The sequence below is a fragment of the Garra rufa genome, chromosome 1 (genome assembly GCF_049309525.1).
Source record: "Garra rufa chromosome 1, GarRuf1.0, whole genome shotgun sequence".
Classification (NCBI taxonomy): domain Eukaryota; kingdom Metazoa; phylum Chordata; class Actinopteri; order Cypriniformes; family Cyprinidae; genus Garra; species Garra rufa.
In genome coordinates this window covers 19,961,352-19,983,497 of record NC_133361.1, presented here as the reverse complement: position 1 = coordinate 19,983,497, position 22,146 = coordinate 19,961,352, and the positions used below count along the sequence as shown (strand labels likewise).

The following is a 22,146-nucleotide window of genomic DNA, read 5'->3' as shown; positions in this document are numbered from 1 at the left end:
TTCCTTTGATTCATTTTCTGAATCGGGGACACAAATGGATGTTCATTGAAGGGATATCAGTCAGAAAGGCCGCCTTTCCCTCCTGTTCCCCGCGGTGAGCCTGCAGCACCTGTCTGCCGATGAACATGTTCAGCAGATGCATGGACACCTGTGAGCTCGCCTGGAGGAACATTTATTGCTCATAAGTTCACCTTTCATAGATCTGAAGACTTAATGGTTTTGATTCATTTAGGTCATTTTGCCTGATTATTATTTGAGCATGTTTACAAGAAACTGTTATTTCCATCTTCCTACTACAACATTTGGAGTTCAGTGTGGTGCTGTTTATTTGTGATTATTTGTGCAATTTCGTAGCAGTTTCTAAGTGAAAACTGTTTTAAAGTACACCGATTGTTTTCACTGTAAAAGTAAATTCTACTTGTGAATTTTACAAATAACAAGTAACACACTGAACTGAATGTGAAATTTTGAAGTAAGACTGAAATTGTATTTTCTTGTAAATATATATTCCAATGATAATTACAACTTAAGCTAAACACAAATAAATTAATATATTTAATTTAATGAATGAACAAAAATCTGAGCATTTTCTTGACATATGTGACCCTGGACCACAAAACCAGTCATAAGGGCCTTTTTTAAATTGAGATTACAAAATCTGAAAGCTAAATAAGCTTTTCACTGATGTATGGTTATAGGATGGGACAATATTTGGCCAATATTTCTGCCTTTAAAGTTGCCCAAATGAAGTTCTTAGAAATGCATATTATTAATCAGAAGTTAAGTTTTGATATTTTATGGTAGGAAATTTACAAAATATCTTCATGGAGCATACTTGATATAAAATATGATATAATTTTGGCATTTTTGACCCATACAATGTATTGTTGGCTATTGCTACAAAAATACCATGCTACCTATGACTGGTTTTGTATTAGAGTTAAAAGTTTTTAGAGGAAAAACTCCTTATCGGCCATTAAAGATGTATTTTAATTGAAATAATTATACACACATGAGGCATTATCTAATTAAATATGCAATATGTTGCATAAACTTCCAGAATTTGCTGTATTATTTACAGGTGTTTTGAATTTTACACTGCATTTGTATTTTAGAGGTAATGGGAATGTCCGTAGAATTAATGGATAATGTCCCGGGCTGCCAGAACTTTTTTCTGTTATTTTACGGATTTATTTCTTACAGTGTGTAGTGCTATAAAATCAATGGACATTTGGTCTCAGAAGTATTTGATGAGAAATATTAGAGTTCATACCAAAATCCTTGAGTTCATACTAACTTTTGATGGCTGACTTTGTCATCTTGGCAAATCTGTGCACATTTCGAGATTTTTTTTTCTGAAAGTCTAGTGGTGGCACAAAATCGGTGTTGAGAAAGTAAATGAAAGGAAAAACTTCTAGAACTAAAACCTCTGAAAATGTGACTGGTTGCTGTTGTTTGTAAAATAAAAATAAGAAATAAAGCAATGCAATAGAAAAAAACATTTTGGTTCTCCTAAGAACCTTTCAGTTGACAGTTCTTTAAAGATCCATTTTTAATAATGTAATAATATTTTCTTTATATTACTATAAAGAACCTTCTGTACCATGAAAAGATTCCATGGATGTTAAAGTTTCTTAATGGATTCATCAACATCAAAGAACCCTTATTTGTAAAAATGTAGATATGTGACCCTGGACCACAAAATCAATCTTAATCCTTTAAGACTGGTTTTGTGGTCTAGGGTCATATATTACACATCTACATAGTTCATTTCCAGAACAAAATCTTACAGATAATGTACTCACCCCTTGTCATCCAAGATGTTCATGTCTTTCTTCAGTCAAAAGAAATTATGTTTTTTGAGAAAAACATATCAGGATTTCACATATAATGGACCTCTATGGTGTCCCCGAGTAAATGCAGCTTAAAAGGGCTGAGGAAGAAGGATCTTATTTAGTAAAACAATCAGTTATTTTCTAAAAATATTTACAATTTATATACATTTTTAACCTCAAATGCTCGTCTTCTCTAGCTCTGCGTGAACTTTTCTGGTTCATGACAGTTAGGGTATGTTGCAAAACTCCCATCTCATTTTCTCCTCCAACTTTAAAATCATCCTAAATGTCAGTTTTACCCTTTTTTTGTAATGGCCGTTTGACCTTCTTTGCGTGTTCACTTTGTAAAAACTGGGTCAGTACTTCTGCAGTGATTTAGGACGATTTTGAAGTTGGAGCGTTTTTCAACATACCCTAACTGTCTTGAACCGGAATACGCAGTGTTCACGCAGAGCTAGACAAGATGAGCATTTGAAAGTATATAAATTGTAATAAAAAAAAATTTAAAAAAAACTGATCGCTTCGCAAGGTAATACCCTTCTTCCTCAACTGGGATCGTTTGGAGACCTTTGAAGCTGCATTTATTAGGGGACACCATAAAAGTCTATTATATGGAGAGAAATCCTGAAATGTTTTCCGCAAAGAACATCATTTCTTTACAACTGAATAAAGAAAGACATGAACATCTTGGATGACAAGGGGGTGAGTATATTATCTGTACATTTTTGTTCTGAAAGTGAACTACTCCTTTAAGTAGCACGGGTATATTTGTAGCAATAGCCAAAAAAGGACAAAATTATCAATTTTTCTTTTATGCAAAAAATCATTAGGAAAGTGAAGATAATGTTCCATGAAGATAATTTGTAAATGTCCTATCTTAAATATACTTCATTTTTGATTAGTAATATGCATGGCTAAGAACTTCATTTGGACACATTTAAAGGTGATTTTCTCAATATTCTGATCTGTTTGCACCCTCAGATTACAGATTTTCAAAAAGTTGTAAATCTGCCAAATATTGTCCTATCCTAACAAACCCTACATTAATGGAAGGCTTATTTATTCAGCTTTCAGATTGTTTTGTGGTACAGGGTCACATAAGTTAAATAAGTTTCAAAAACGTATCCGGCAGGAAGACATTAGAAGTCTTTGTTATCCTCCCTTAGGATATGGTAGCTCTTAAGTGTCATGAGGGCATTCAACACTCCTGTTTATCTGCTTTAATGCCACCTGCGCTCCATCTTCAGCTCGTACGGCATCGGCCGACGTGAGTCTGGTTCACTGGGTTCATCCGGTTCAGCAGTGTGAGTCTGCTGGCACAGTAATCTCTCTCACCTCACGCCTTTCTACACCTCTCTGCCTGACACAGTTTGATTAATTAGTATTGCAAGCGGCAGAGTGGTGGCCACCATTCCCCTTACGGCTCAAACACACACTGCCTCTCCCCACCATTTCTCTTTCACTCCTTCCATCATAACGGTTTTATGGGGCACCAAAACGGGTGATAAAATTTCCTTGCGGACTACGCAGAGCAATAATGAAAGAGAACAGTGATAATAATCAAGACGATACTTCATTTTTTGACCATTCTCATAATTTGAAAGCAGTTTTTTAGTCATCTGGTTAAATTCGAAGCTGATGATGTGAAGCTTATCATTATATCATCCACGTCAATCAGTTACTTACTCTACAGAGCTTGTGCATTGCAATGCATTCTTGACAGGCAATGCATTTAAATAAAACTGAAATCACAATATGACCTATTATTAAACCACAACAGATGTGGTTAATTATTTAATTTATATATCTATATAAAATTTAGTATGGTAACCGTCTGTTTCCCTTATATGTGCAACAGAGCGACTTGGTTTTAAAGATGTTTACGCCCTCTATTGGTTTTTGTACAGATTGCAGGCACACAGTTGTAGAATATATATATATATATATTTTAATATAGAATGTAAAATTATTTTAGATACAACATTGCTGACAAATTATTCTCACTGGTTGTAGGATTTACAAAGTAAATGATGTACAAATTACATTAAAGTTTACATATGAATCCTCACTGAAACAGTTGTTCTTCAATTTCAGAGCCTGAATTTTTATACAGAGCATTCCAACTTCTCTTGTCTCTTGACACCAAGAAACATGTATTGTTTTCTTTGTGAAGGTAAAAAAAATGTATGTAATGATTATTCAATAAGGCTGACCTGTAAATCTCACTTTTGAAAAGAAAACAACAAACTGGTAGAATCGAAATGACTATTAAACTTGTAACTTCAGTAAGGTTCACTAATTCAATTTAGGAACAATTTACTTCATTAGTTTGCCATCTAATCAACTTCATTTAATGATAATAACAGTTGTTAACCCTAAAACCCTTCATTTAAGCGAGGATTGTTATGAAATGTTTTGGTTAAGCAGTGAAGATTACAGTAGATCTGCGTGTCATAGAAATATAATGTTACACCACAAGCTTATAAATGTTAAAAGTTGTAACATATACTAACGTTAACATCAGACTGACATGAGCTATGTTAGTTTGCTTATTTGCTCTAAAAGCTCATACTCTACAGTATCTGAGACATAACTGCAATCTACATTTACAGCCAGAGTTGAATGTAAAGCTTTAAAGCAGTTGTTAAATATTCTATTTCATACAATATTTATATTCGTACACATTTAAATAAATATTCCATACAATGTAAACACTTACCATATAGTTTTACTACCTGTGTCATAATGGTTACATTCAGTTAAGTGATAAAGTTAATTATTTAAATCACTTTCTTAGAGACCTGTGTTTAACGTTGTGTAGTCTAAGTGTACTGTGAAATAAAATTCAGACACATTCTTTCGTCTTAAACCCACTAGATCCCATTAAAATGGGACATGTTTGAATCCCGATTACAGGCGCTTGTAGAAAGACAAGATGTTGTTGCAGTTTGGGCAGCGATGCTCGACATCTTTACATGAATCCATCCAGAAAGGTGCTAGACAGCACGGCCAGCACCTGCAAAACAGACATGAAACTCAATCAATCACTGTCTGTCCTATTGACTTTCACTAACTGCTGCTATTCCTCTCTAGCTCTGTGTTCTTGGTGTCCGCTTGCAATATTGCAAGAGAAAAGTGTATGCTTTACAGAATGTTTTATTTACAATGACATAAATAAAAAATTACTGATAATTTACTCACCCCATGTCCAAGATGTTCATGTCTTTCTTTCTTCAGTCGAAAGAAATTTTTGAGGAAAACTTTCCTGGATTTTTCTCCACATAGTGGACTTCATTTGTGCCAAACTGGTTAAAGGTTTAAATTGCAGTTCCAATGCAGCTTTAAGGGCTCTACACAATCCTAGCTAAGGAATAAGGGTCTTTTCTAGCCAAACAAGCTGTCATTTTCTAAGAAAAAGTACAATTTTGTAGACTTTCTAACCACAAATGCTCATTTTGCATTTTGGAAGTACCGACCCAGTGTTTACAAAGCAAATGTGCAAAGAAAGTCATTTGCCCTTTTACAATAGAAGGTAAAACAATGATGTTGCACTTTGAAGTTAGAGAAAGTTCACCCTACCCAACCTTCTTGAAACAAAGATTTGGACCAAAGTTATGAATCTTTTATTTTTTTATTTTTTTATTTTTTTTTGGGTACCAATTTACCAATCGTTTCTTAAGGTAAGACACTTATTCCTTGGCTGGGATCATGTAGAGCCCTGTGAAGCTTCATTGGCCACCATTGTCCATTATATGGAGAAAATTTGAATGTTTTCCTCAAAAACTTAATTTCTTTGCAACTGAAGAAAGAAAGACATGGACATCTTGGATGGCATGGGGGTGAGTAAATTATCAGATGTTGTTCATTCTGGAAGTGAACTTCTCCTGTAACTCAGCTGTGTAAAGTGTTAGATACTCCTAAAAATAAAGGTTTGAAAGGGGAGTTTTTAAAGTGATCCCATAGAAGAACCATTTTTGGTTCTTGAAACAACCTTTTAGTAAACCATTTTTTGATTTGTGAAAGAACCTTTTAATGAACCATTTTTTTTCTCATTGTGAAGAATATTTAAAAAATCTTTAAGAAACTTTTGTGTGATGAAAAGTGTGTTCAATGAATGTTAAAGGTTCTTAGTGGAACCAACCGTTATTTTTTAAGAGTGTATAGTAATTTTTATGAAAAAAAAGGTGTAAGTAGGAAGTTTACCCAATGAGGGCAAGACAGCCACAGGCCAGCCAGGCCATGAGTCCAGAGTAGTGATCTGTTATAGTGATCACTTGGTGCTTACAGTGAGGGCACATGGTTTGAGCGGGTAAATCACGCAGGCTGGGGAGCATCACTGTGGTTGTTACAGCTGTAATGCACAAAAACACAATACATGATCCATATTAAAAAAAAAAAAGCTTCTGAATCAGTTCCACCATTGTGTAGCATAATTTCTCCTTCTCATTTTGGCTGCCAGGAGAAATTGTATTGACAGTCAAACAGCTTAATCAGTAGCATTGCCATTTTCTTTCTTTATACGTTATTATTTAAACATCAGGCTGTGGATTGGGTTTTGGAAGTTTGAGATATCAAGTTGAATAACTCACATACAACTTTGAATGGAATGTAGTATTAGTATTACTCACCCTGAAATTAAATCTGTGTCATCATTTACTAACCCTTACGTCATTCCAAACCCATAAGACTTGACAGAAACCTGAGAGGTTCTGTCAATCTTTTGAAAGTCTAGGTAACGATACTTGATCCAAAAAACATGGTAAAAGGAAATCAGGTTGTTTGGATTAAACAGTTTGATTCAATATAGATTCATTTACAATGCCTGATGGCCTTTTTGTATCTTTAATTTTGGTTACCTGGACTTAAGTGGAGAAACAGAAACTGCTCAGGCTTTATTATATATCTTAATTAGTGGTGGGCATAGATATATTTTTTTTATCTAGATTAATCTCACTGTAATCTCAGAATTAATCTAGATAAAAATTGCTAATTTGAATTCTGCCGAAGTAAGTCTTTGAGAACGGGTTTCTCAAGCCAGGTGGCGCATTAGACCAGGGGCTCATCTCCTGTTTCCAAAATGCACCACAAACTGTTTGACAATTGCATTTACAAACAATTAACTATACAAACTTGTGTTACCATAACTATTCCTACACTGCATGTACTTCTGCGTAAAAGGCTGTGCGAGTGCGCGTTGCAGTTAAATACACAGACGTGCACGGGCATGGATATCGGCGTGCATAGTTTTCCGTTAAACTGCGTTGCTTTTATAAGCGTCAATTCAGTTGTTGCATATAGTTTTATGTCTTTATTTCGGGATTATCAAAGTAAATTACAACTCAAATTTGAGATTTTACTGGGGCACAGCAGATTGTCACTGGGGCACGTGCCCCAGTAAAAAGGGTCTAGCAACGCACCTGCCCTGAAGCAAACCCGGCGGCTTCATAGCTGCATCCATGTTAGCACGTCTCTTTTGATGTGGTAATTTCACAGTAGCTATACACATAGGTTCGAAGACTCGTTCAGTGCAATTCGGCTAGGTATAGGCTACATCTGTGCTAAAATGTCAAGGTGAAAGTCATCATAGCTTGCGTAGTATAGACCCAGCTCCCAACCCAACTTTGAGAATAGATTAACGGCGATATTTTTTTTATCGCCCAATAAGAATCTAGCGTTAACGCAGCACATTAACGCCGATAACGGCCCACCACTAATCTTAATTTTTGTTGTGAATATTAACCAACATCTTATGGGTTTGGAATTTTCTTTTTGGTTATTTCTGAAGCTTGACTACTGAACTAAGTGTCTGAGATTGATCAACTGTACTGTTCTGCTTAATACCTGAATACTGTAACTTACTGTTAGTTTGAGGATACATCCCAGGGGTTGGACCTTTAGAAAAAGAAAATAGGGTGTTATTGCGCTGACATCAGTGACTGACAATAGATAAAACAGCATTAAGTAATTTGGGGGATACACTCTTAAAAATAAAGGTGCTTCACAATGTAGTAGAACACTGGTCTCAAACTCAATTCCTGGATGACCACAGCTCTGCACAGTTTAGCTCCAACCCTAATCAAACAGAATATGATCCAGCTAATCAAGGTCTTCAGGATTACTAGAAACTTCCAAACAGGTGTGATCTGGACCTGGTTGGAGCTAGAATCTGCAGAGCTGCGGCCCTCCAGGAATTGAGTTTGAGACCTCTGAAGTAGAAGAACCTTTTTGTCTAAATCAGTGGTTCTCAACCTTTTTTGGTCCAGCGCCCCCCTACCCATTATTCAGGTCCCTCACCGCCCCCCATCAAATAAATCATAGTCTAATTGTCCTCAATGAATATTAAAACTGATTGTAATTAGTATTTTGTGTTTATAATAGGACTGTTATTATATTTATAGCAATTCATATGTATGGGGTCATTACAATTTTTACGAAATTAATTTAAGGATGCATTGAATTGATCATTTTTTTTTACAGTAAAGTATATATATTAAAAAAACATTAATAACATTCATTTGCGGTTTTTAAGCAAATTGGTGATTTTCATTGCTACAGCTTCAGTATTTTTGTGATGCTGATATACTTTATTGCCCCAAATTTAAAAAGACTAAATAAATTCTTGTTTAGAACATATCCAAAAGGAAATTTTTACATAAGTGATTTTAGTTTGTTCTTCCATTTCTGGAACTCTTGAACACCCTTTTTACTGCTGTGCTATGTTTGGATATTTTCAATTAGCTTTAAGTAAAAAAAAAAAAAAATCCCTTGGAAAATACCCTGCTTTTTGAGAATATATTGAATTCCCTTTTTTCTGAGATAGTAGACATGGTTAATTTTGTGGGTAATACCACATTTACACATGCATGGAAGAAATGTAAACTCTACTTTACTATATTTCACAATTTTTATATATATATTATATTTATATATTTAAAAGTTTTCTTACAAATACCTTAAAGAAAACTAAGTACAACACTAAAAGTTGGGATGTTTTGTAAAATGATAAAATCTATGATTTGTTAATTCTATTTAACTTTTATTTAATTGACAACATTACAAAGAAAAGAAAAGTCACAAAAGTGCAACACACTTCAAAACAATTATAATAAAAGTGAAAAGGTTATAGAATAAGCTAATCTGTTTTGAAACAGTTGACAGGAGGCAGGTGAATTGGTAATAGGTGAGGGGATCATCTTTGGGTATAAAAGGAGCTTCTCAGTCTTTGCAAGCAAAGCTAGATCGTGGCTCAAAATTTGTTTATATTAACAAAAATATGTTGGCCAGTGTAAACACTGGAATTTGTTTCTTTGTACTTCAGTCAATTAAATAAATGTTAAAGAGATCACATATTCTTGATTTTATGGCATTCAGCATGATTTCTGAAAGATCATGTGACACTGAAAGCTAGAGTAATGAAGCTTAGCATAAGAGGAAAACACATTTAAAATATATTCAATTAAAAAAGCTTTTTTAATGGTATTTTTTTTTTAAAACAAACAAATGCAACCTTTGTTTATTCATCCATTAAAAAATCTTATTTGCCTTTTTTAATAGTAATGTATATTTTATTTATAATATATAGGCTATTTTAAAAGCATGTAACCTATCTAAACCCAAATATAATAGCCCACATTAGCCCGTACATACTTTTATTTCAAATATATGTAATTGAATGCCACATGACATTCATGACATATTTGATTTGACTGGGCTTGAAATATCATTATCATTAGTTTCCCAAGGAGCAAAAAAGCAACGTGCAGTAAAAATTAGGCTGGGCTATTATTTGTGAGCTTTGAATACATTCTCTAAAAATTTGGCATTTAAATCATTTGGCAAACAAAAAGCTTTCATATTATTTTTTTTTCTAAACAAGAAAAATCTCATGCTTGACCGTGACTATTGTAAACTAGCAGCCAGCTAACACTTAAGGTCATTGCACACATTGAGTCCAAATTTTTCGCACGTTAAAAAATAAATACCTCACGTTATGTTAATCACACTTGCACACTGCCTCCACATTTTTCGTCTGTCATAAAAAATTGCTGATCGGGTTTGATTTTTTGCGTTTTTCGCATCTGTAGCAAGCATTTTGAGAGGTGTTTTGACAGTTCAGAGCCACCGTACAAGCGAACGCCAAAATCCAGAATTGCGTCTGTCAAGTTCATTCACTTTGTCTCGCAGCACAAAGCACTGTGAAGGTCCTTGTACGCTGAGTTCGCAAAAATTAGTGGTCTTCTTTATATTATGTGGCTCCAGTAATGCTAGCAAAGCATCAACGATTACTGACATCCTGAAATAAACTCTGAATCACCCGGGATAATCCTGCAGTTCATTAATAAGTAGGTGCGCCTTAAAAGTATTCCCTCACTCCTCTGTATCTGTTTCTCTTTTTAAGAAGAGAGTGGACAACATCGTTCTATTTCGTCGGACTCAGTGTGCAAGGTTTCTGTGCGTGACGAATTTTTAGGATTACGAATACGAAATAACGTATACGAAAATTTCGGACACAGTGTGCAATGACCTTAACACTGCTACACTGGCCGCGAAAGGCGCAACAAGTTGCGTTAAAGCACGTAGATCCAGTTATAATGAGTCATTCAGTAACTGAGCGCGAGCGCTACAGTAAACGCATTCCGCGCGCTTATGCTGCAGACAAGTTGACAAATAGGTACAGAAAGTGCGCTTTGATGCATCCAGTGTAGAAATGGCATTAGGATGTGGCAGACCATTTTCTTCTGCAAATTTTAGCTCAAACTTATTCGGTTTAAACTCGTCTTAACCAAACGCCCCCCAAAACCACCTCAGCGCCCCCCTTTCAAAATTATTGCTTTCAGCGCCCCCCGAGGCTCTCCCAACGCCCCCTGGGGGGCGGTACCGCCCCCGTTGAGAAACACTGGTCTAAATGGTTCCATAAAGAATCTTTAACATCTGAAGAAGCTTTCTGTTTCACAGAAGGTTCTTTATGGCAAAAGAAGGCTCTTCAGATTATAAAAATGTAAGAAAGAGATGGTTCTTTAAAGAACCTTTGACTGAATGGTTCTTTGTGGAACCAAAAATGGTTCTTCTATATGTGACCCTGGAGCACAAAACCAGTCTTAAGTCGCTGGGGTATATTTGTAGCAATAGCCAAAAATACATTGCATGGGTCAAATTTTTTTATTTTTCTTTTATGCCAAAAATCATTAAGAAATTAAGTAAAGTTCATGTTCCATGAAGATTTTTTGTAAAATTCCTTCTGTAAACATATCAAAATGTAATTTTTGATTTGTAATATGCATTGTTAAGAACCTAATTTGGACAACTTTAAAGGTGATTTTCTCAGTCTTTTTTATTTTTTTTGCATCCTCAGATTTCTGATTTCAAATAGATGTATCTCAGTCAAATATTGTCCTATCCTAACAAATCTCAGTTTTGTCAAATTTAACCTTATGACTGGTTTTGTGGTCCAGGGTCACATATGGCATCGCTTGAAGAACCCTTTAAAGCACCTTTATTTTTAAGAGTGTAATAACTGTTTGAGATTGATAATTAAAAACTTACTTGCCACTCGAGGATACATCCCAGGGTTTGAACCTTTGAAAACATTTAAAAAGAGTTTCATTGCACAAATACCAGTGATTGACAATACACAAGTGATACTTTTCTACTACTTTTCCACAGTTTGACAATTAAAAACAGCAACTTACTGTTAATTTGAGGATATATCCCTTGATTTGGAGCTGCAGAAAAAGATTTTTAAGCAGTAAAGCCTTTCGAGATTCAAACAACCATAATTCAGCTCAGTTGTCAACATGCCATTGTATATCATGCGATCAAAATGTTATTTTGAGTGATTATAGTATATTAACAAACACTGAAACCATATTACTGTTATTACTACACTCTTTAAAAATAAAGGTGCTTTTTTTAGTTCTTTACAGCGAAAGCATAGAATAACCAACTTTGATTCCACAAAGAACCATTCAGTCAAAGGTTCTTTAAAGAATCATCTCTTTACCTTTTTATAATCTGTAGATCCTTCTTTTGCCACAAAAAACTTTTATGAAACAGTTAGGTTCTTCAGATGTTTAAGGTTCTTTATGGAAACCAAAAAAGGTTCTTTATCGCATTGTGAAGCACCTTTGTTTTTAAGAGTGTAGACATCAACATGAGATGGCAGGAGGAGCAGAAACAAGAAAACGATTTCTTGGATATTACGATCCTAAGAGCAATTTCCTCAACAAGTGCCAAAATGTCAGATGCTTTTGGATTTAGTGTCTTTAACATCAGTATTCTTTGAGTATGAAGGTTCATATCATATTCATGTGTGTCTGATATGATCAAGCAACGACTCAAATGCTTGTGTGAATATAATGGCCACACCTTCTCATGAATAATAATGTATTTGGTCAATATTGATAATAATACAGCATAGCAAGGCATTTATAAGTTCTATTTTGTGGTCAGTTATTTTTGACCAGGAACAACACACACTTTTTAGGAAATGAATGACATGAACACAACTTGTTGCTGAGAAGGTGCGGCCATAACTTGACGCTTAAGAAATGCACCAACAAGCAACCTATTAAACTGAGGTTTATCAGAAGAAACATACCTCCCTGATAGTTTGGATTAACTCCTGGTTCTGGGTATGAGCTGTATGCTATATTAATATTGGGATATGGATTGTATCCTGGGTTGTGGGTCATTTCCTTTCCTATGTAATCTGCTGGAGGGCCTGGGTAGGGTGGAGCCGATACGAGAGATTCAATGGCTTTCGAAGCCTCTATATCATCCATTTCCTCAATATCCTCCAGATATTCCACCGTTTCCAAATCATCCAAATCGGCTTCTCCGGCCATATCCGTATTTGTAGTTCCTTAAACAAGAAAACAATAAGACGTAACAGAAGCACACAGAAGTTGCAGGTGAGCCTCACGGTTGTTTTACAGTAGGTGTGAGGACTACTCGAGTCCCAATGCAAATGCCAGCAAAAAAAATGTTGACAAGACTCATTCAAATCTCCACAGTCCATACAAATTTCGTTACGAGATGGAAATGTTCTGTTTGTAAAGTATGTTGCACTGCTTTTCCTTTTGGTCATGGAAACAGACCATTTTCCACCGCATCATCAAGACCAGGAACTGGTCTATGACTTGTAAGATCTAAGTTGTAGAGCTTGCCTCTTCCATTTGAAAACCAAATTGAGATTTCCAAACACAGAATTTTTCACCTCATTTACAAGTTTGAAAGGTTGTCGAGTCCCTAAGAGTAAAACTATTATGTGTGACTCTGGACCACAAATAGTAAATATCAATTTAAATAAGCGTTCCATTGATGTATGGTTTGACAGGATAGGAAAATATTTGACTTAATACCCTAATGATTTTTGGCATAAAACAAAAATCTATAATTTTGACCCATCCGATGTATTTTTGGCTTTTGCTACAAAAATACCCACGCTACTTAAGACTGGTTTTGTGGTGCAGGGTCATGATTAGGCATAAAAAACGTTCTGTATTATTCATATTGTGAGAATCTGCTGAAAATTGAACAAACTGATATAACCTGCCTTTGTTTGTGGCAGTGTTTCTGATGGGACAAATGGTTGTTGAAATGGACCCTAGAGCACAGACAGGAAAGCTACAAATTTACTTACAATGTGTTTTTTAATGAAATACCAATTCAGGAACACTGTTGCAAAAACCAACTCTTACAGACTAGTTACTGAGTCTTACAGACAAAGTCATGGATTACCTTTCATTAGACTTGCTAGAGTTTAATAGCATGGCTATTTTGTCATTTACACAAACAATATGCAAACAGAGGCAAAAACATAGCTCTCGGCCACAGATGGTGAATCAATTTTCAATTTTAATGCAACATTGTGTTATGTATAATTATATAAGGAATAGCTGACAATGCACCATTGAATCATTGGATATAGACTAACTGTCATACCTGTTACCTCTTATTCATTATATTATATCTAATTGCCTTTGCTCAAAACCAGCAAAAGTTTCACAGATTTATCTCTTCTGTATCTTCTTTATCTCTTAATCTACTTCCAGACCAACTTACCTACAGGAATGAGAGGTCAGAAGTTTGAGGTTGGATGTTGTATTTCCTTGGAGACCAGATGAAACTGAGTTCAGGAAAAGGAGAAAAGGGTGTGTATGAGTTCTAGAGGAGGGTAAGGAGTAGAGGCAAAAAGGGAGGAGGTTTTAAACCAAACCAAAGCCAAATACACTTCCGATGACGGCTTCAACCTCTGAGAGTGTTATTTGGTGGCTAAATAAATTCATTCAATCAATCAAACTTGGTCTATCTAGGCACAGAAATGCCTGTAGTGGTGAATTTCATCCAGAAGGATTCTATCACATATATACAGTACAGTATATGTATTTTTTGTGCATCATCTGCATTTTGGCTTTTATGTTTAATTTGTTTTATAAGTGATTCTTCTGTCCTACTGCAGACCACTGGCTTTAAATGACCTGCCCATGTTCTGATGTATTCATGCTTATATGCAATTGTTTGGTTTTCTTGAGCCTTGTCGTGCCATTAGTTTTGCTGCGTGCAAGAGTTGTTTGAATAGCTTTGCATTCACAAACTGGTCGATGACGAAGAATTGCCAAAAGAAGTAAATGTAGTGATTAGTGATCTTAAGAAAAATATACTGTATTTTGAATCTTTTTATAGACTTCATTTGTTTTAGCACAACTATTTTTACACTTATGTGCCTGTGTGTCTAGATAGATACATACATACATACACTGTAAAAAGTTTCACCAGATTTAACTTAAAAACCTACGTTCAGCAGCTGCCTTATGTTTTTAAGTTAAATCAGCTTAAAACTACAAGTCATTTTAACTTATTACAATAAAAATTAGTTGATTTAACTTGTGAGTTTAAATGACTTAAGTTGATTTAACTTACCATTTTAAGCCAGCTGCTAAACTTAGATACATAGATACATAGATGTTCTTAACATGGTCATAAAATGTCTTTTCAGTGGTTTGCACCACAAATGGGTTCTTTGTCGAAACTAATTTATGAATATTATATCCCCCAAATATGTTGGTTACAGGTTGAGATTGTGACTACTACTATCAATGGATAGATGTATGTGTTTCCTATTCCATAAACAATTGTCTGTTCTGGTTTCAATATTTGGTAAAATAATGACGTAAAATTACAAAGCAGCTTGAATACACTGAATTACAAGGGATAACAGAAGGTTTTGGTCATGAATCATGATAAAGCAGTAAATCCAGGAAGAAAGAGATTGTGATGGAGGAGTCTGAGCATCTCCATGGGCCACTGTCTTCCAGAGTTTAGCTCCAACCCTAATTACAGTTTTTCTCAATTGCTTAAACACATTTCTTGAAATGATGCCTCTTATTTGCGAAACTCTAAACACAAATCCACAACTCCTAACTCATTTCCCCAAACTTCCTATACTGAGGTCAAAATGAAGCTCTCCACTCAAAACAATTCAATCTTGCTGAAAAACCAAACTTTGCTTTCAGACATGAGTCACAAATCCTCAAAAACACACACACTACAACACAGTTTTACACACTGATGAGATAAATTCAAAACAACACAACAAAAACAATACAAATAAAAAACTTTTCACATGATGAACACAACAAATCTATTCCTTTGCAAGTGTTTTATTCCTTAATTTAATGTACTGTAGAGTACAGTACAAAACAGCAAAAAACAACAAAATAATTATTCTGCCCAGCATCCTGTCTTTGGTCTGGGACAGGCCAAAGAACCTCTTCAGCATCACAGGCTAAATTAGCCCTGGCCAGGCAGCAGGGGTCAAATCCTCTTGCATGCCCGATCCAACCCTGGCACTCATCAACTAAAATATATGAGACTGCTTGTCTTCTTGCCCTTGCTCTTCCTCTGTCTCTTCCATGTTGTTGTCGTCATCGCCCTCCTTCTTCTCCTCCTCTTCCTCTTTCACCTCCTACTCTTCCTCTTCAAAATTACACATTACTGTATGTGGGATATTGATTGAAAAAGACTGGATAGGATTCACAGTTACACTTGTACTAGTGGTCTGACAAAAAAAATAAAAAAAAAATAAATAAAAGCACACAACGTCATTGTGAAACAGAAAAGAAAGAAATATGGGCACAAAGGTGAAAATAAAAATAAGAAAGTCCACTGTCAGAATTTGTAACTCCTGTGTTGTCCTCTGTCTATATATGCTTTCCAATGGAAGGTTCATAAGCTGTACCTTTGATCTATTTCAGAGAACTGCTTTATCATTGGTTATCTATATTATCTTCATTACCGAAAGTCAAGATTCAATTGAATAATTCATGGCAAATTTACAAAAAGTCTAATAGAAATGTGTAGAATATATGATTGACAGTTTAGGACAACTAGATCAAAAATTTTGCATTTAGGTAATGATTTATATGATGAGCTAATGACTTGATGTTTTGAGGGGTAAGACTATTGCACAGAGAACTACAGTATATAATACATTTTGAGCAACATGACAATAGCAACTGATAATGTAGGAAACTGCAGACAAATGTATATTTCATTTCTGATCTGAGAAATGCACCAAAGTGACTGAGAAAAACGTTTATCCTTTTATCTCCATCGAAGGTTCTGATTGGTGTGTGCTAAATTTTGACTCCTAGTGTTTCCACTTGGGTAATTGTGTGCTAATTGAGCTCAAACTTCGCAGACTTGAGTGAACAATATTGAATGCTTGTGCTTTCTAAATGACCACATGGTGTAAGCACTGAGAAATGTAGGGATTTGTGTGTAGAGTTTTGAAGTAACAGTTCACCAAATATAACTCATGTGTCAAAGCAGGGAATAGTGTTTATTGTTTAGGGAAATGGGTGTGCTTTTTCAAAAATGGCGTTATAGTTTTGAAATTTTAGTTCAAAAGACTGGTTATAGTGTTTTAGCAATTGAGAAAAACTGTAAACACACCTGGCCCAAAGTAATCAAAGTGTTCAGAATGACTTGAAAACTACAGATGTGTGTGTTGGAACAGAACTGTGGTCCTCCAAGAGCCTCCTTTTGTTCTGTAATGGATACTTTCCAGCAGACGGACACTAGAGACAAGGTGAGCGATATCAGCGAGTTTGCCCATATAGGTTAAATATCAATTTATATATGTAGCCTACACTCTTAAAATTACAGATCCTTTGAAGGGTTTTTCAAGCGATGCCATAGAAGAACCATTTTTGGTTCCACAAATAACCATTCAGTCACAGATTCTTTAAAGAACCAACTCTTTCTTGCATTTTTATAATCTGAGAACCTTCTTTGCACTTTGGTCAGCAGTCGCTGTTGTAAACGTGCTTTAGAAATAAAATTGCCTTGCCTTGCCTTGCCTTTCATACAAAGAACCTTTTGTGAAACAGAAAGGTTCTTCAGATGTTAAAGGTTCTTTATGTAACCATTTAGACAAAAAAGATTATCTTATGGCATCGTGAAGCACCTTTATTTTTAAAAGTGTACAGTTTTTTTATGTTTAAACATTTATCCTTTAAATATTTAAAATTGGCCACAGCAATTACACAATAACTTTATTTTGTAAACTTAATCTGTACTAGAGAGTTGGTTCATTTTAGACTGCCACTTACACTTCATTCATAAGTCATAAATGAAGTGCAAGACACACTTAAAATGAACACACTCTCTAGTACAGTAAATCGTGGGCCACGCCAGCCTGGATATATTTGCTATGCTAAACTTCTACGTAAACAAACTGTTTCAGTTCACATCCATTGTCGTTGAATAGGTCGTGAACGACTTTTTACACATACCATTTGAGTTAATGATTCATTGATTTGCTCACATCAAATAAGGCTCATTTGTCACCACCTATTGGTTAAACTGAATAAGAAATAATAGCGAATAAGTGCCTTGTTTCTTTTTTTTAATCAATGTTTTATCATGTGTTCATTTTGAACGCATTTTGTTTACCCATATTACTATTGTCTTGACAAAAGCAAAAAAAAAAATGTAAGTGATCAGTTTAGAAAGAAATGAAACTTTAAATACATCATGCCGAAAGTGAAAGTAAAGTTAGATTGTTGGAGCTCATAGAGTGAAGATGGAGTCACTATTTGAAGAAGAACTTAACTGTCCCGTGTGTTATGAAATCTTCAATGATCCTGTTGTTTTATCATGTAGTCACAGTTTCTGTAAAGAGTGTATTCAGCAGTTCTGGAGAACCAAGGAAACCCTTGAGTGTCCTATCTGCATGAGAAGATCTTCAAAAGATGATCCTCCAACTAATCTCGTGTTAAAGAACTTGTGCGAGTCGTTCCTGAAGGAGAAGAATGAGACCCCTTTATCAACGTCTGAGGAGATGTGCGGTTTGCACAGCGAGAAACTCAAACTCTTTTGCCTCAACGACGAACAGCCTGTGTGTTTAGTGTGCAGAGATTCACAAACACACGACAACCACAAATTCAGACCAATCAGTGAAGTGGTTTCATCATGTAAGGTAAGATAAATTAAAGTTTCTCTATTTAAGTTTGCTTCATTATCACATACAATTTTATATCATGCAGCATCAGGGGGTTTTATACCGCTGTATTTTCATGTTGTTGAATTTTAGGAGAAGCTAGATACAGCGCTAAAATCCTTACAAGCGAAACTTAAACACAAAGAGAACATTAAAGGAGAATTTGAGAAAACGGTTCAACACATCAAGGTGAGGATCAGTCTCGTCAATTATTTGAATGGGAAGTGGGGTATCAATATGTGTATATAAGACAACGGCTTTTTTCGTTTTCAGTCTTTTTTTGTTTGTTTGTTTTCTCAAAACCAAAAATATAACAAGAATTATGAAAACGCCCTTTTCCGCTGATTGTGAAACCAAATATTAAACCGTGCCGTCATCAGTTGTTTCCCAGTCCCTAAATGTGCCAAAAATGTTTAGACGGTAGTTGTGGGTGAATTATTATTTATTTATTATTTATTTATTATTATTTATTGCTATTATTGAAAGATAAATTGGCGCACTCTTGTTTAAGCTTCGTACATTCACTCATAGGCAGGATTTCAACTACTCTAAAGACACATTACATTTTCTCTTCGTTTTAAATGGACAGCAATATATGTAATACATGTGACCCCGGACCACAAAAACATTCTTAAAAGAGTAGTTCACTTTCATAACAAAAATTGACAGATAATGTACTCACCTCCTTGTCATCCAAGATGTGCATGTCTTTCTTTTTTCAGTTGTGAGGAAATTATGTTTTTTTGAGGAAAACATTTTAGGACTTCTCTCCATATAATGGACTTCTATGCCCCCGAGTTTGAACTTCCAAAATGCAGCTTCAAATGGCTCTAAACGATCACAGCTGAGGAAAGAAGGGTCTTATCTAGCAAAACGATTGATTATTTTCTAAAAAAAAAAAAAAATCTAAATTTCTGTACTTTTTAACCTCAAATGCTAATCTTGTATAGCTCTGTGTGTACTCTATGTTGATATTAAAAAGTATATAAATTATAAATGTTTTAGAAAATAACCGATCATTTTGCTAGATAAAACCCTTCTTCCTTGGCTTGATCACATAAATTGTTCTGAAAGTAAACTACTCCTTTAAGTAACACAGGCATATTTGTAGTAATGGCCAAAATGATGTGGGTCAAAATCTTCGATTTTTCTTTTATGCCAAAATCATTAGGATATTAAGTAGATCATGTTCCATCACAATATTTTGTACATTTCCTTCCATTAATACATCAAAACTTTTTTTGGGATTGGTATTATGCATTGCTAAGAACTTAATTTGGACAGCTTTAAAGACGATTTTCTCAGTCTTAGGTTTTTTGTCACCCTCATTTTTGGTTCGACAAAGAACAATTCGGTCAAATGTTCTTTAAAGAACCACCTCTTTCTTACCCTTTTATATTCAGGAGAACCTTCTTTCTCCACAAATAACCTTTTGTGAAACAAAAAGGTTCTTCAGATGTTAAAGATTCTTTATGGAACCATTTTGACAAAAAGGTTCTTCTGTGGCCTTGTGAAGAACCTTTTATTTTACATAAAGCACGCTAGCAACCACAAAAAAAATAATAATAAAAAACGAAACAAATGGGCCATATCTCAGTACTAGAACATACAGACATGAAAGTAGTCTCTTGTAATTACTGTTTGCCCCCTGTTTAAGTATAAGAAATTCAGAATAAATATGTTGATTGAGATGATTAAAGTGAATGTGGTATGATTTCAGTCTCAAGCTGAACACACACAGCATCAGATTAAACAGCAGCTTGAGAAGCTTCATCAGTTTCTCAGAGATGGAGAAGCAGCTTTAATCACTGCACTGAGGAAGGAAGAGGAGCAAAAGAAGCAGATGATGGAGGAGAAGCTGGAGGAGATCAACAGACACATCTCAGCTCTTTCAAACAAAATCAAAGACATGGAGGAGATGATGAAAGCCAATGACGTCTGCTTTCTAAAGGTCTGATTTCAGATCATGGACTGATTAATTGGTTAATGATTGATTGAGATGTTGATGATAAATTGTGTGTTTGTTCTGCAGATGTTGCCAGTCTCAATGGAAAGGTGAGTGATCTGCTGGAGTCTGTGGTTTTTCTGCTTCTGAAGCCAAATCCACTGCAGTTCTGACTCCTGAATGTTCTTCCAGTGTCCAGACCTCACAGCCGGATCCACAGACGCCTTCTGGAGCTTTGATTCATGTGCCACGTTACTTGAGCAACCTGCCATTCAGAATCTGGAGAAGTTTGTTGGACTATCTCCAATACAGTGAGTCTGGTGTAGATCTGTGCTCTTAAACATTACACTGGAAATGACACACTCTGGAATATTTATAACATCTTTGCTGTCCTTGATCAGGATGAGTGTCATAATTCAGAATAAAAGCATTTGTTGATTGTGTCTCATCAGCTCCTGTGATTCTGGATCCTAACACGGCTCATCCAGGGCTCGTCCTGTCTGATGATCTGACCAGTCTGAAAGACCGCTGGAACAAACAACCGCTTCCTGATAATCCAGAGAGATTTGATCAGTGTGTCTGTGTTCTGGGTTCAGAGGGATTTAACTCAGGAACACACAGCTGGAATGTGGAGGTAAAAGGGAATTCATACTGGATTCTTGGATTAACTACAGCATCGAACCAAAGGAAGGGACGTGAGTTCTTTGACACTAATGTGTGGAGTGTGCAGTATGGACTGTTTGAACGGTCTGGTTTTCCTGTTAAACAGGACCTTGAGTGTGTGAGTGTTGATCTGGACTATGACAGAGGAATGGTGTCATTCTTTGATGCTGTAACTAACACACATCTACACACATTCACAACTACATTCACTGACACTGTCTTTCCTTTCTTTGAAGCGGCTTCCTCTCTGAGGATCTTGCCGTACAAAATTTAGTAAATGTTACACCTGGATCTTCCAGCTTTCATCTTTTCCAGTTGTCATGTTTCCAATATTTAATCTATATTACATGAGTAAGAGTGCTGTTGATCTGAAAAGAGTGTTTGAACTTAAGTAACGATTCGTCTAGGTTACGAAGGTAACCCACGTTCCCTGAAGGAGGGAACGGAGACGTTACATGGGATCTCGCCCGAGAGACCGATCATCTCTGAGCCTTATATAAAAAGGCCAATTGCAAATTGGCGAGTGGACGTGCGCGCCGGCCACGCCCCGTACATACGGGTATATAAGATGGCCGCGCGCATCACTCAGTTAGGCTTTTGCTGAAGAGCCGGTCGAGCCGGCGTCAGCGCGACGTCAGGACGTGGCAGGGGAATGTAACGTCTCCGTTCCCTCCTTCAGGGAACGTGGGTTACCTTCGTAACCTAGACGTTCCCCTTCAGTCGAATCACTTCGACGTTACATGGGAACTAGCCCTATGGAAAAGGCCACGACCCTGACGCCGCGTTACGCAACAACTTCACGTACTGACAAGTATACGTGCCGGGAGGCGAAGTGTAACGTAACCTTCCCAACGCCCTGAGGCCCAATAAGGGGGCCCTTCCAGGGATGCCAGTTGTACTGAAGCATGGGTTGGGGGGGCGGAGCACATGAAATATTTACATGTGGAAATGAGAATAATTCAATATATCCATAAAGGTTTTTAGGGATACACGAGGGAAACAGCGGTCTCCTCCGCTGGAATAATAAAAAACTAAGCCACAACCTGCGGGGCGAAGGAGACCCAGGCAGGATCACAGTGCAGGACTACTCCGCGCCTAGGCCTGACTGCGGGGCAGGAGGACCCAGGGTTCGCCGGAGGGAACATTCTGGGAAATAGCGCACGGATCCACATGGGAATGGCGCAGCAAGCCGACACCAG

At 36.1% G+C, this 22,146-nt stretch overlaps 2 protein-coding genes across 2 annotated transcripts; one reads left to right on the top strand and one right to left on the bottom strand.

Annotated features, from left to right (window-relative positions):
- Nucleotides 1–4,745: 4,745 nt before the first annotated feature.
- LOC141295133 (lipopolysaccharide-induced tumor necrosis factor-alpha factor homolog) lies at nucleotides 4,746–12,679 on the bottom strand. The gene is made up of 3 exons (XM_073826399.1): nucleotides 12,433–12,679; nucleotides 6,039–6,186; nucleotides 4,746–4,851 (listed from the first exon to the last, which is right to left on the bottom strand). The coding sequence occupies exons 1-3, from the start codon at nucleotides 12,677–12,679 to the stop codon at nucleotides 4,746–4,748; spliced, it is 501 nt and encodes a 166-aa protein (XP_073682500.1).
- A 5,243-nt stretch (nucleotides 12,680–17,922) lies between these two features.
- On the top strand, nucleotides 17,923–21,252 carry LOC141343747 (zinc-binding protein A33-like). The gene is made up of 6 exons (XM_073848386.1): nucleotides 17,923–18,318; nucleotides 18,433–18,528; nucleotides 20,060–20,290; nucleotides 20,372–20,394; nucleotides 20,477–20,595; nucleotides 20,737–21,252. The coding sequence occupies exons 1-6, from the start codon at nucleotides 17,923–17,925 to the stop codon at nucleotides 21,219–21,221; spliced, it is 1,350 nt and encodes a 449-aa protein (XP_073704487.1). The 3' UTR covers nucleotides 21,222–21,252.
- The last annotated feature ends 894 nt before the right edge of the window (nucleotides 21,253–22,146 follow it).

Coding starts and splice junctions, on each gene's coding strand:
- LOC141343747 (XM_073848386.1), top strand. CDS start 17,923: ATGGAGTCACTATTTGAAGAAGAACTTAACTGTCCCGTGTGTTATGAA. Junction 18,319..18,432: donor AAGTGGTTTCATCATGTAAG/GTAAGATAAATT, acceptor GTTGAATTTTAG/GAGAAGCTAGATACAGCGCT. Junction 18,529..20,059: donor AAACGGTTCAACACATCAAG/GTGAGGATCAGT, acceptor GTATGATTTCAG/TCTCAAGCTGAACACACACA.
- LOC141295133 (XM_073826399.1), bottom strand. CDS start 12,679: ATGGCCGGAGAAGCCGATTTGGATGATTTGGAAACGGTGGAATATCTG. Junction 6,187..12,432: donor TAATCCAAACTATCAGGGAG/GTATGTTTCTTC, acceptor TGTGCATTACAG/CTGTAACAACCACAGTGATG. Junction 4,852..6,038: donor GGCTGTCTTGCCCTCATTGG/GTAAACTTCCTA, acceptor TCTGTTTTGCAG/GTGCTGGCCGTGCTGTCTAG.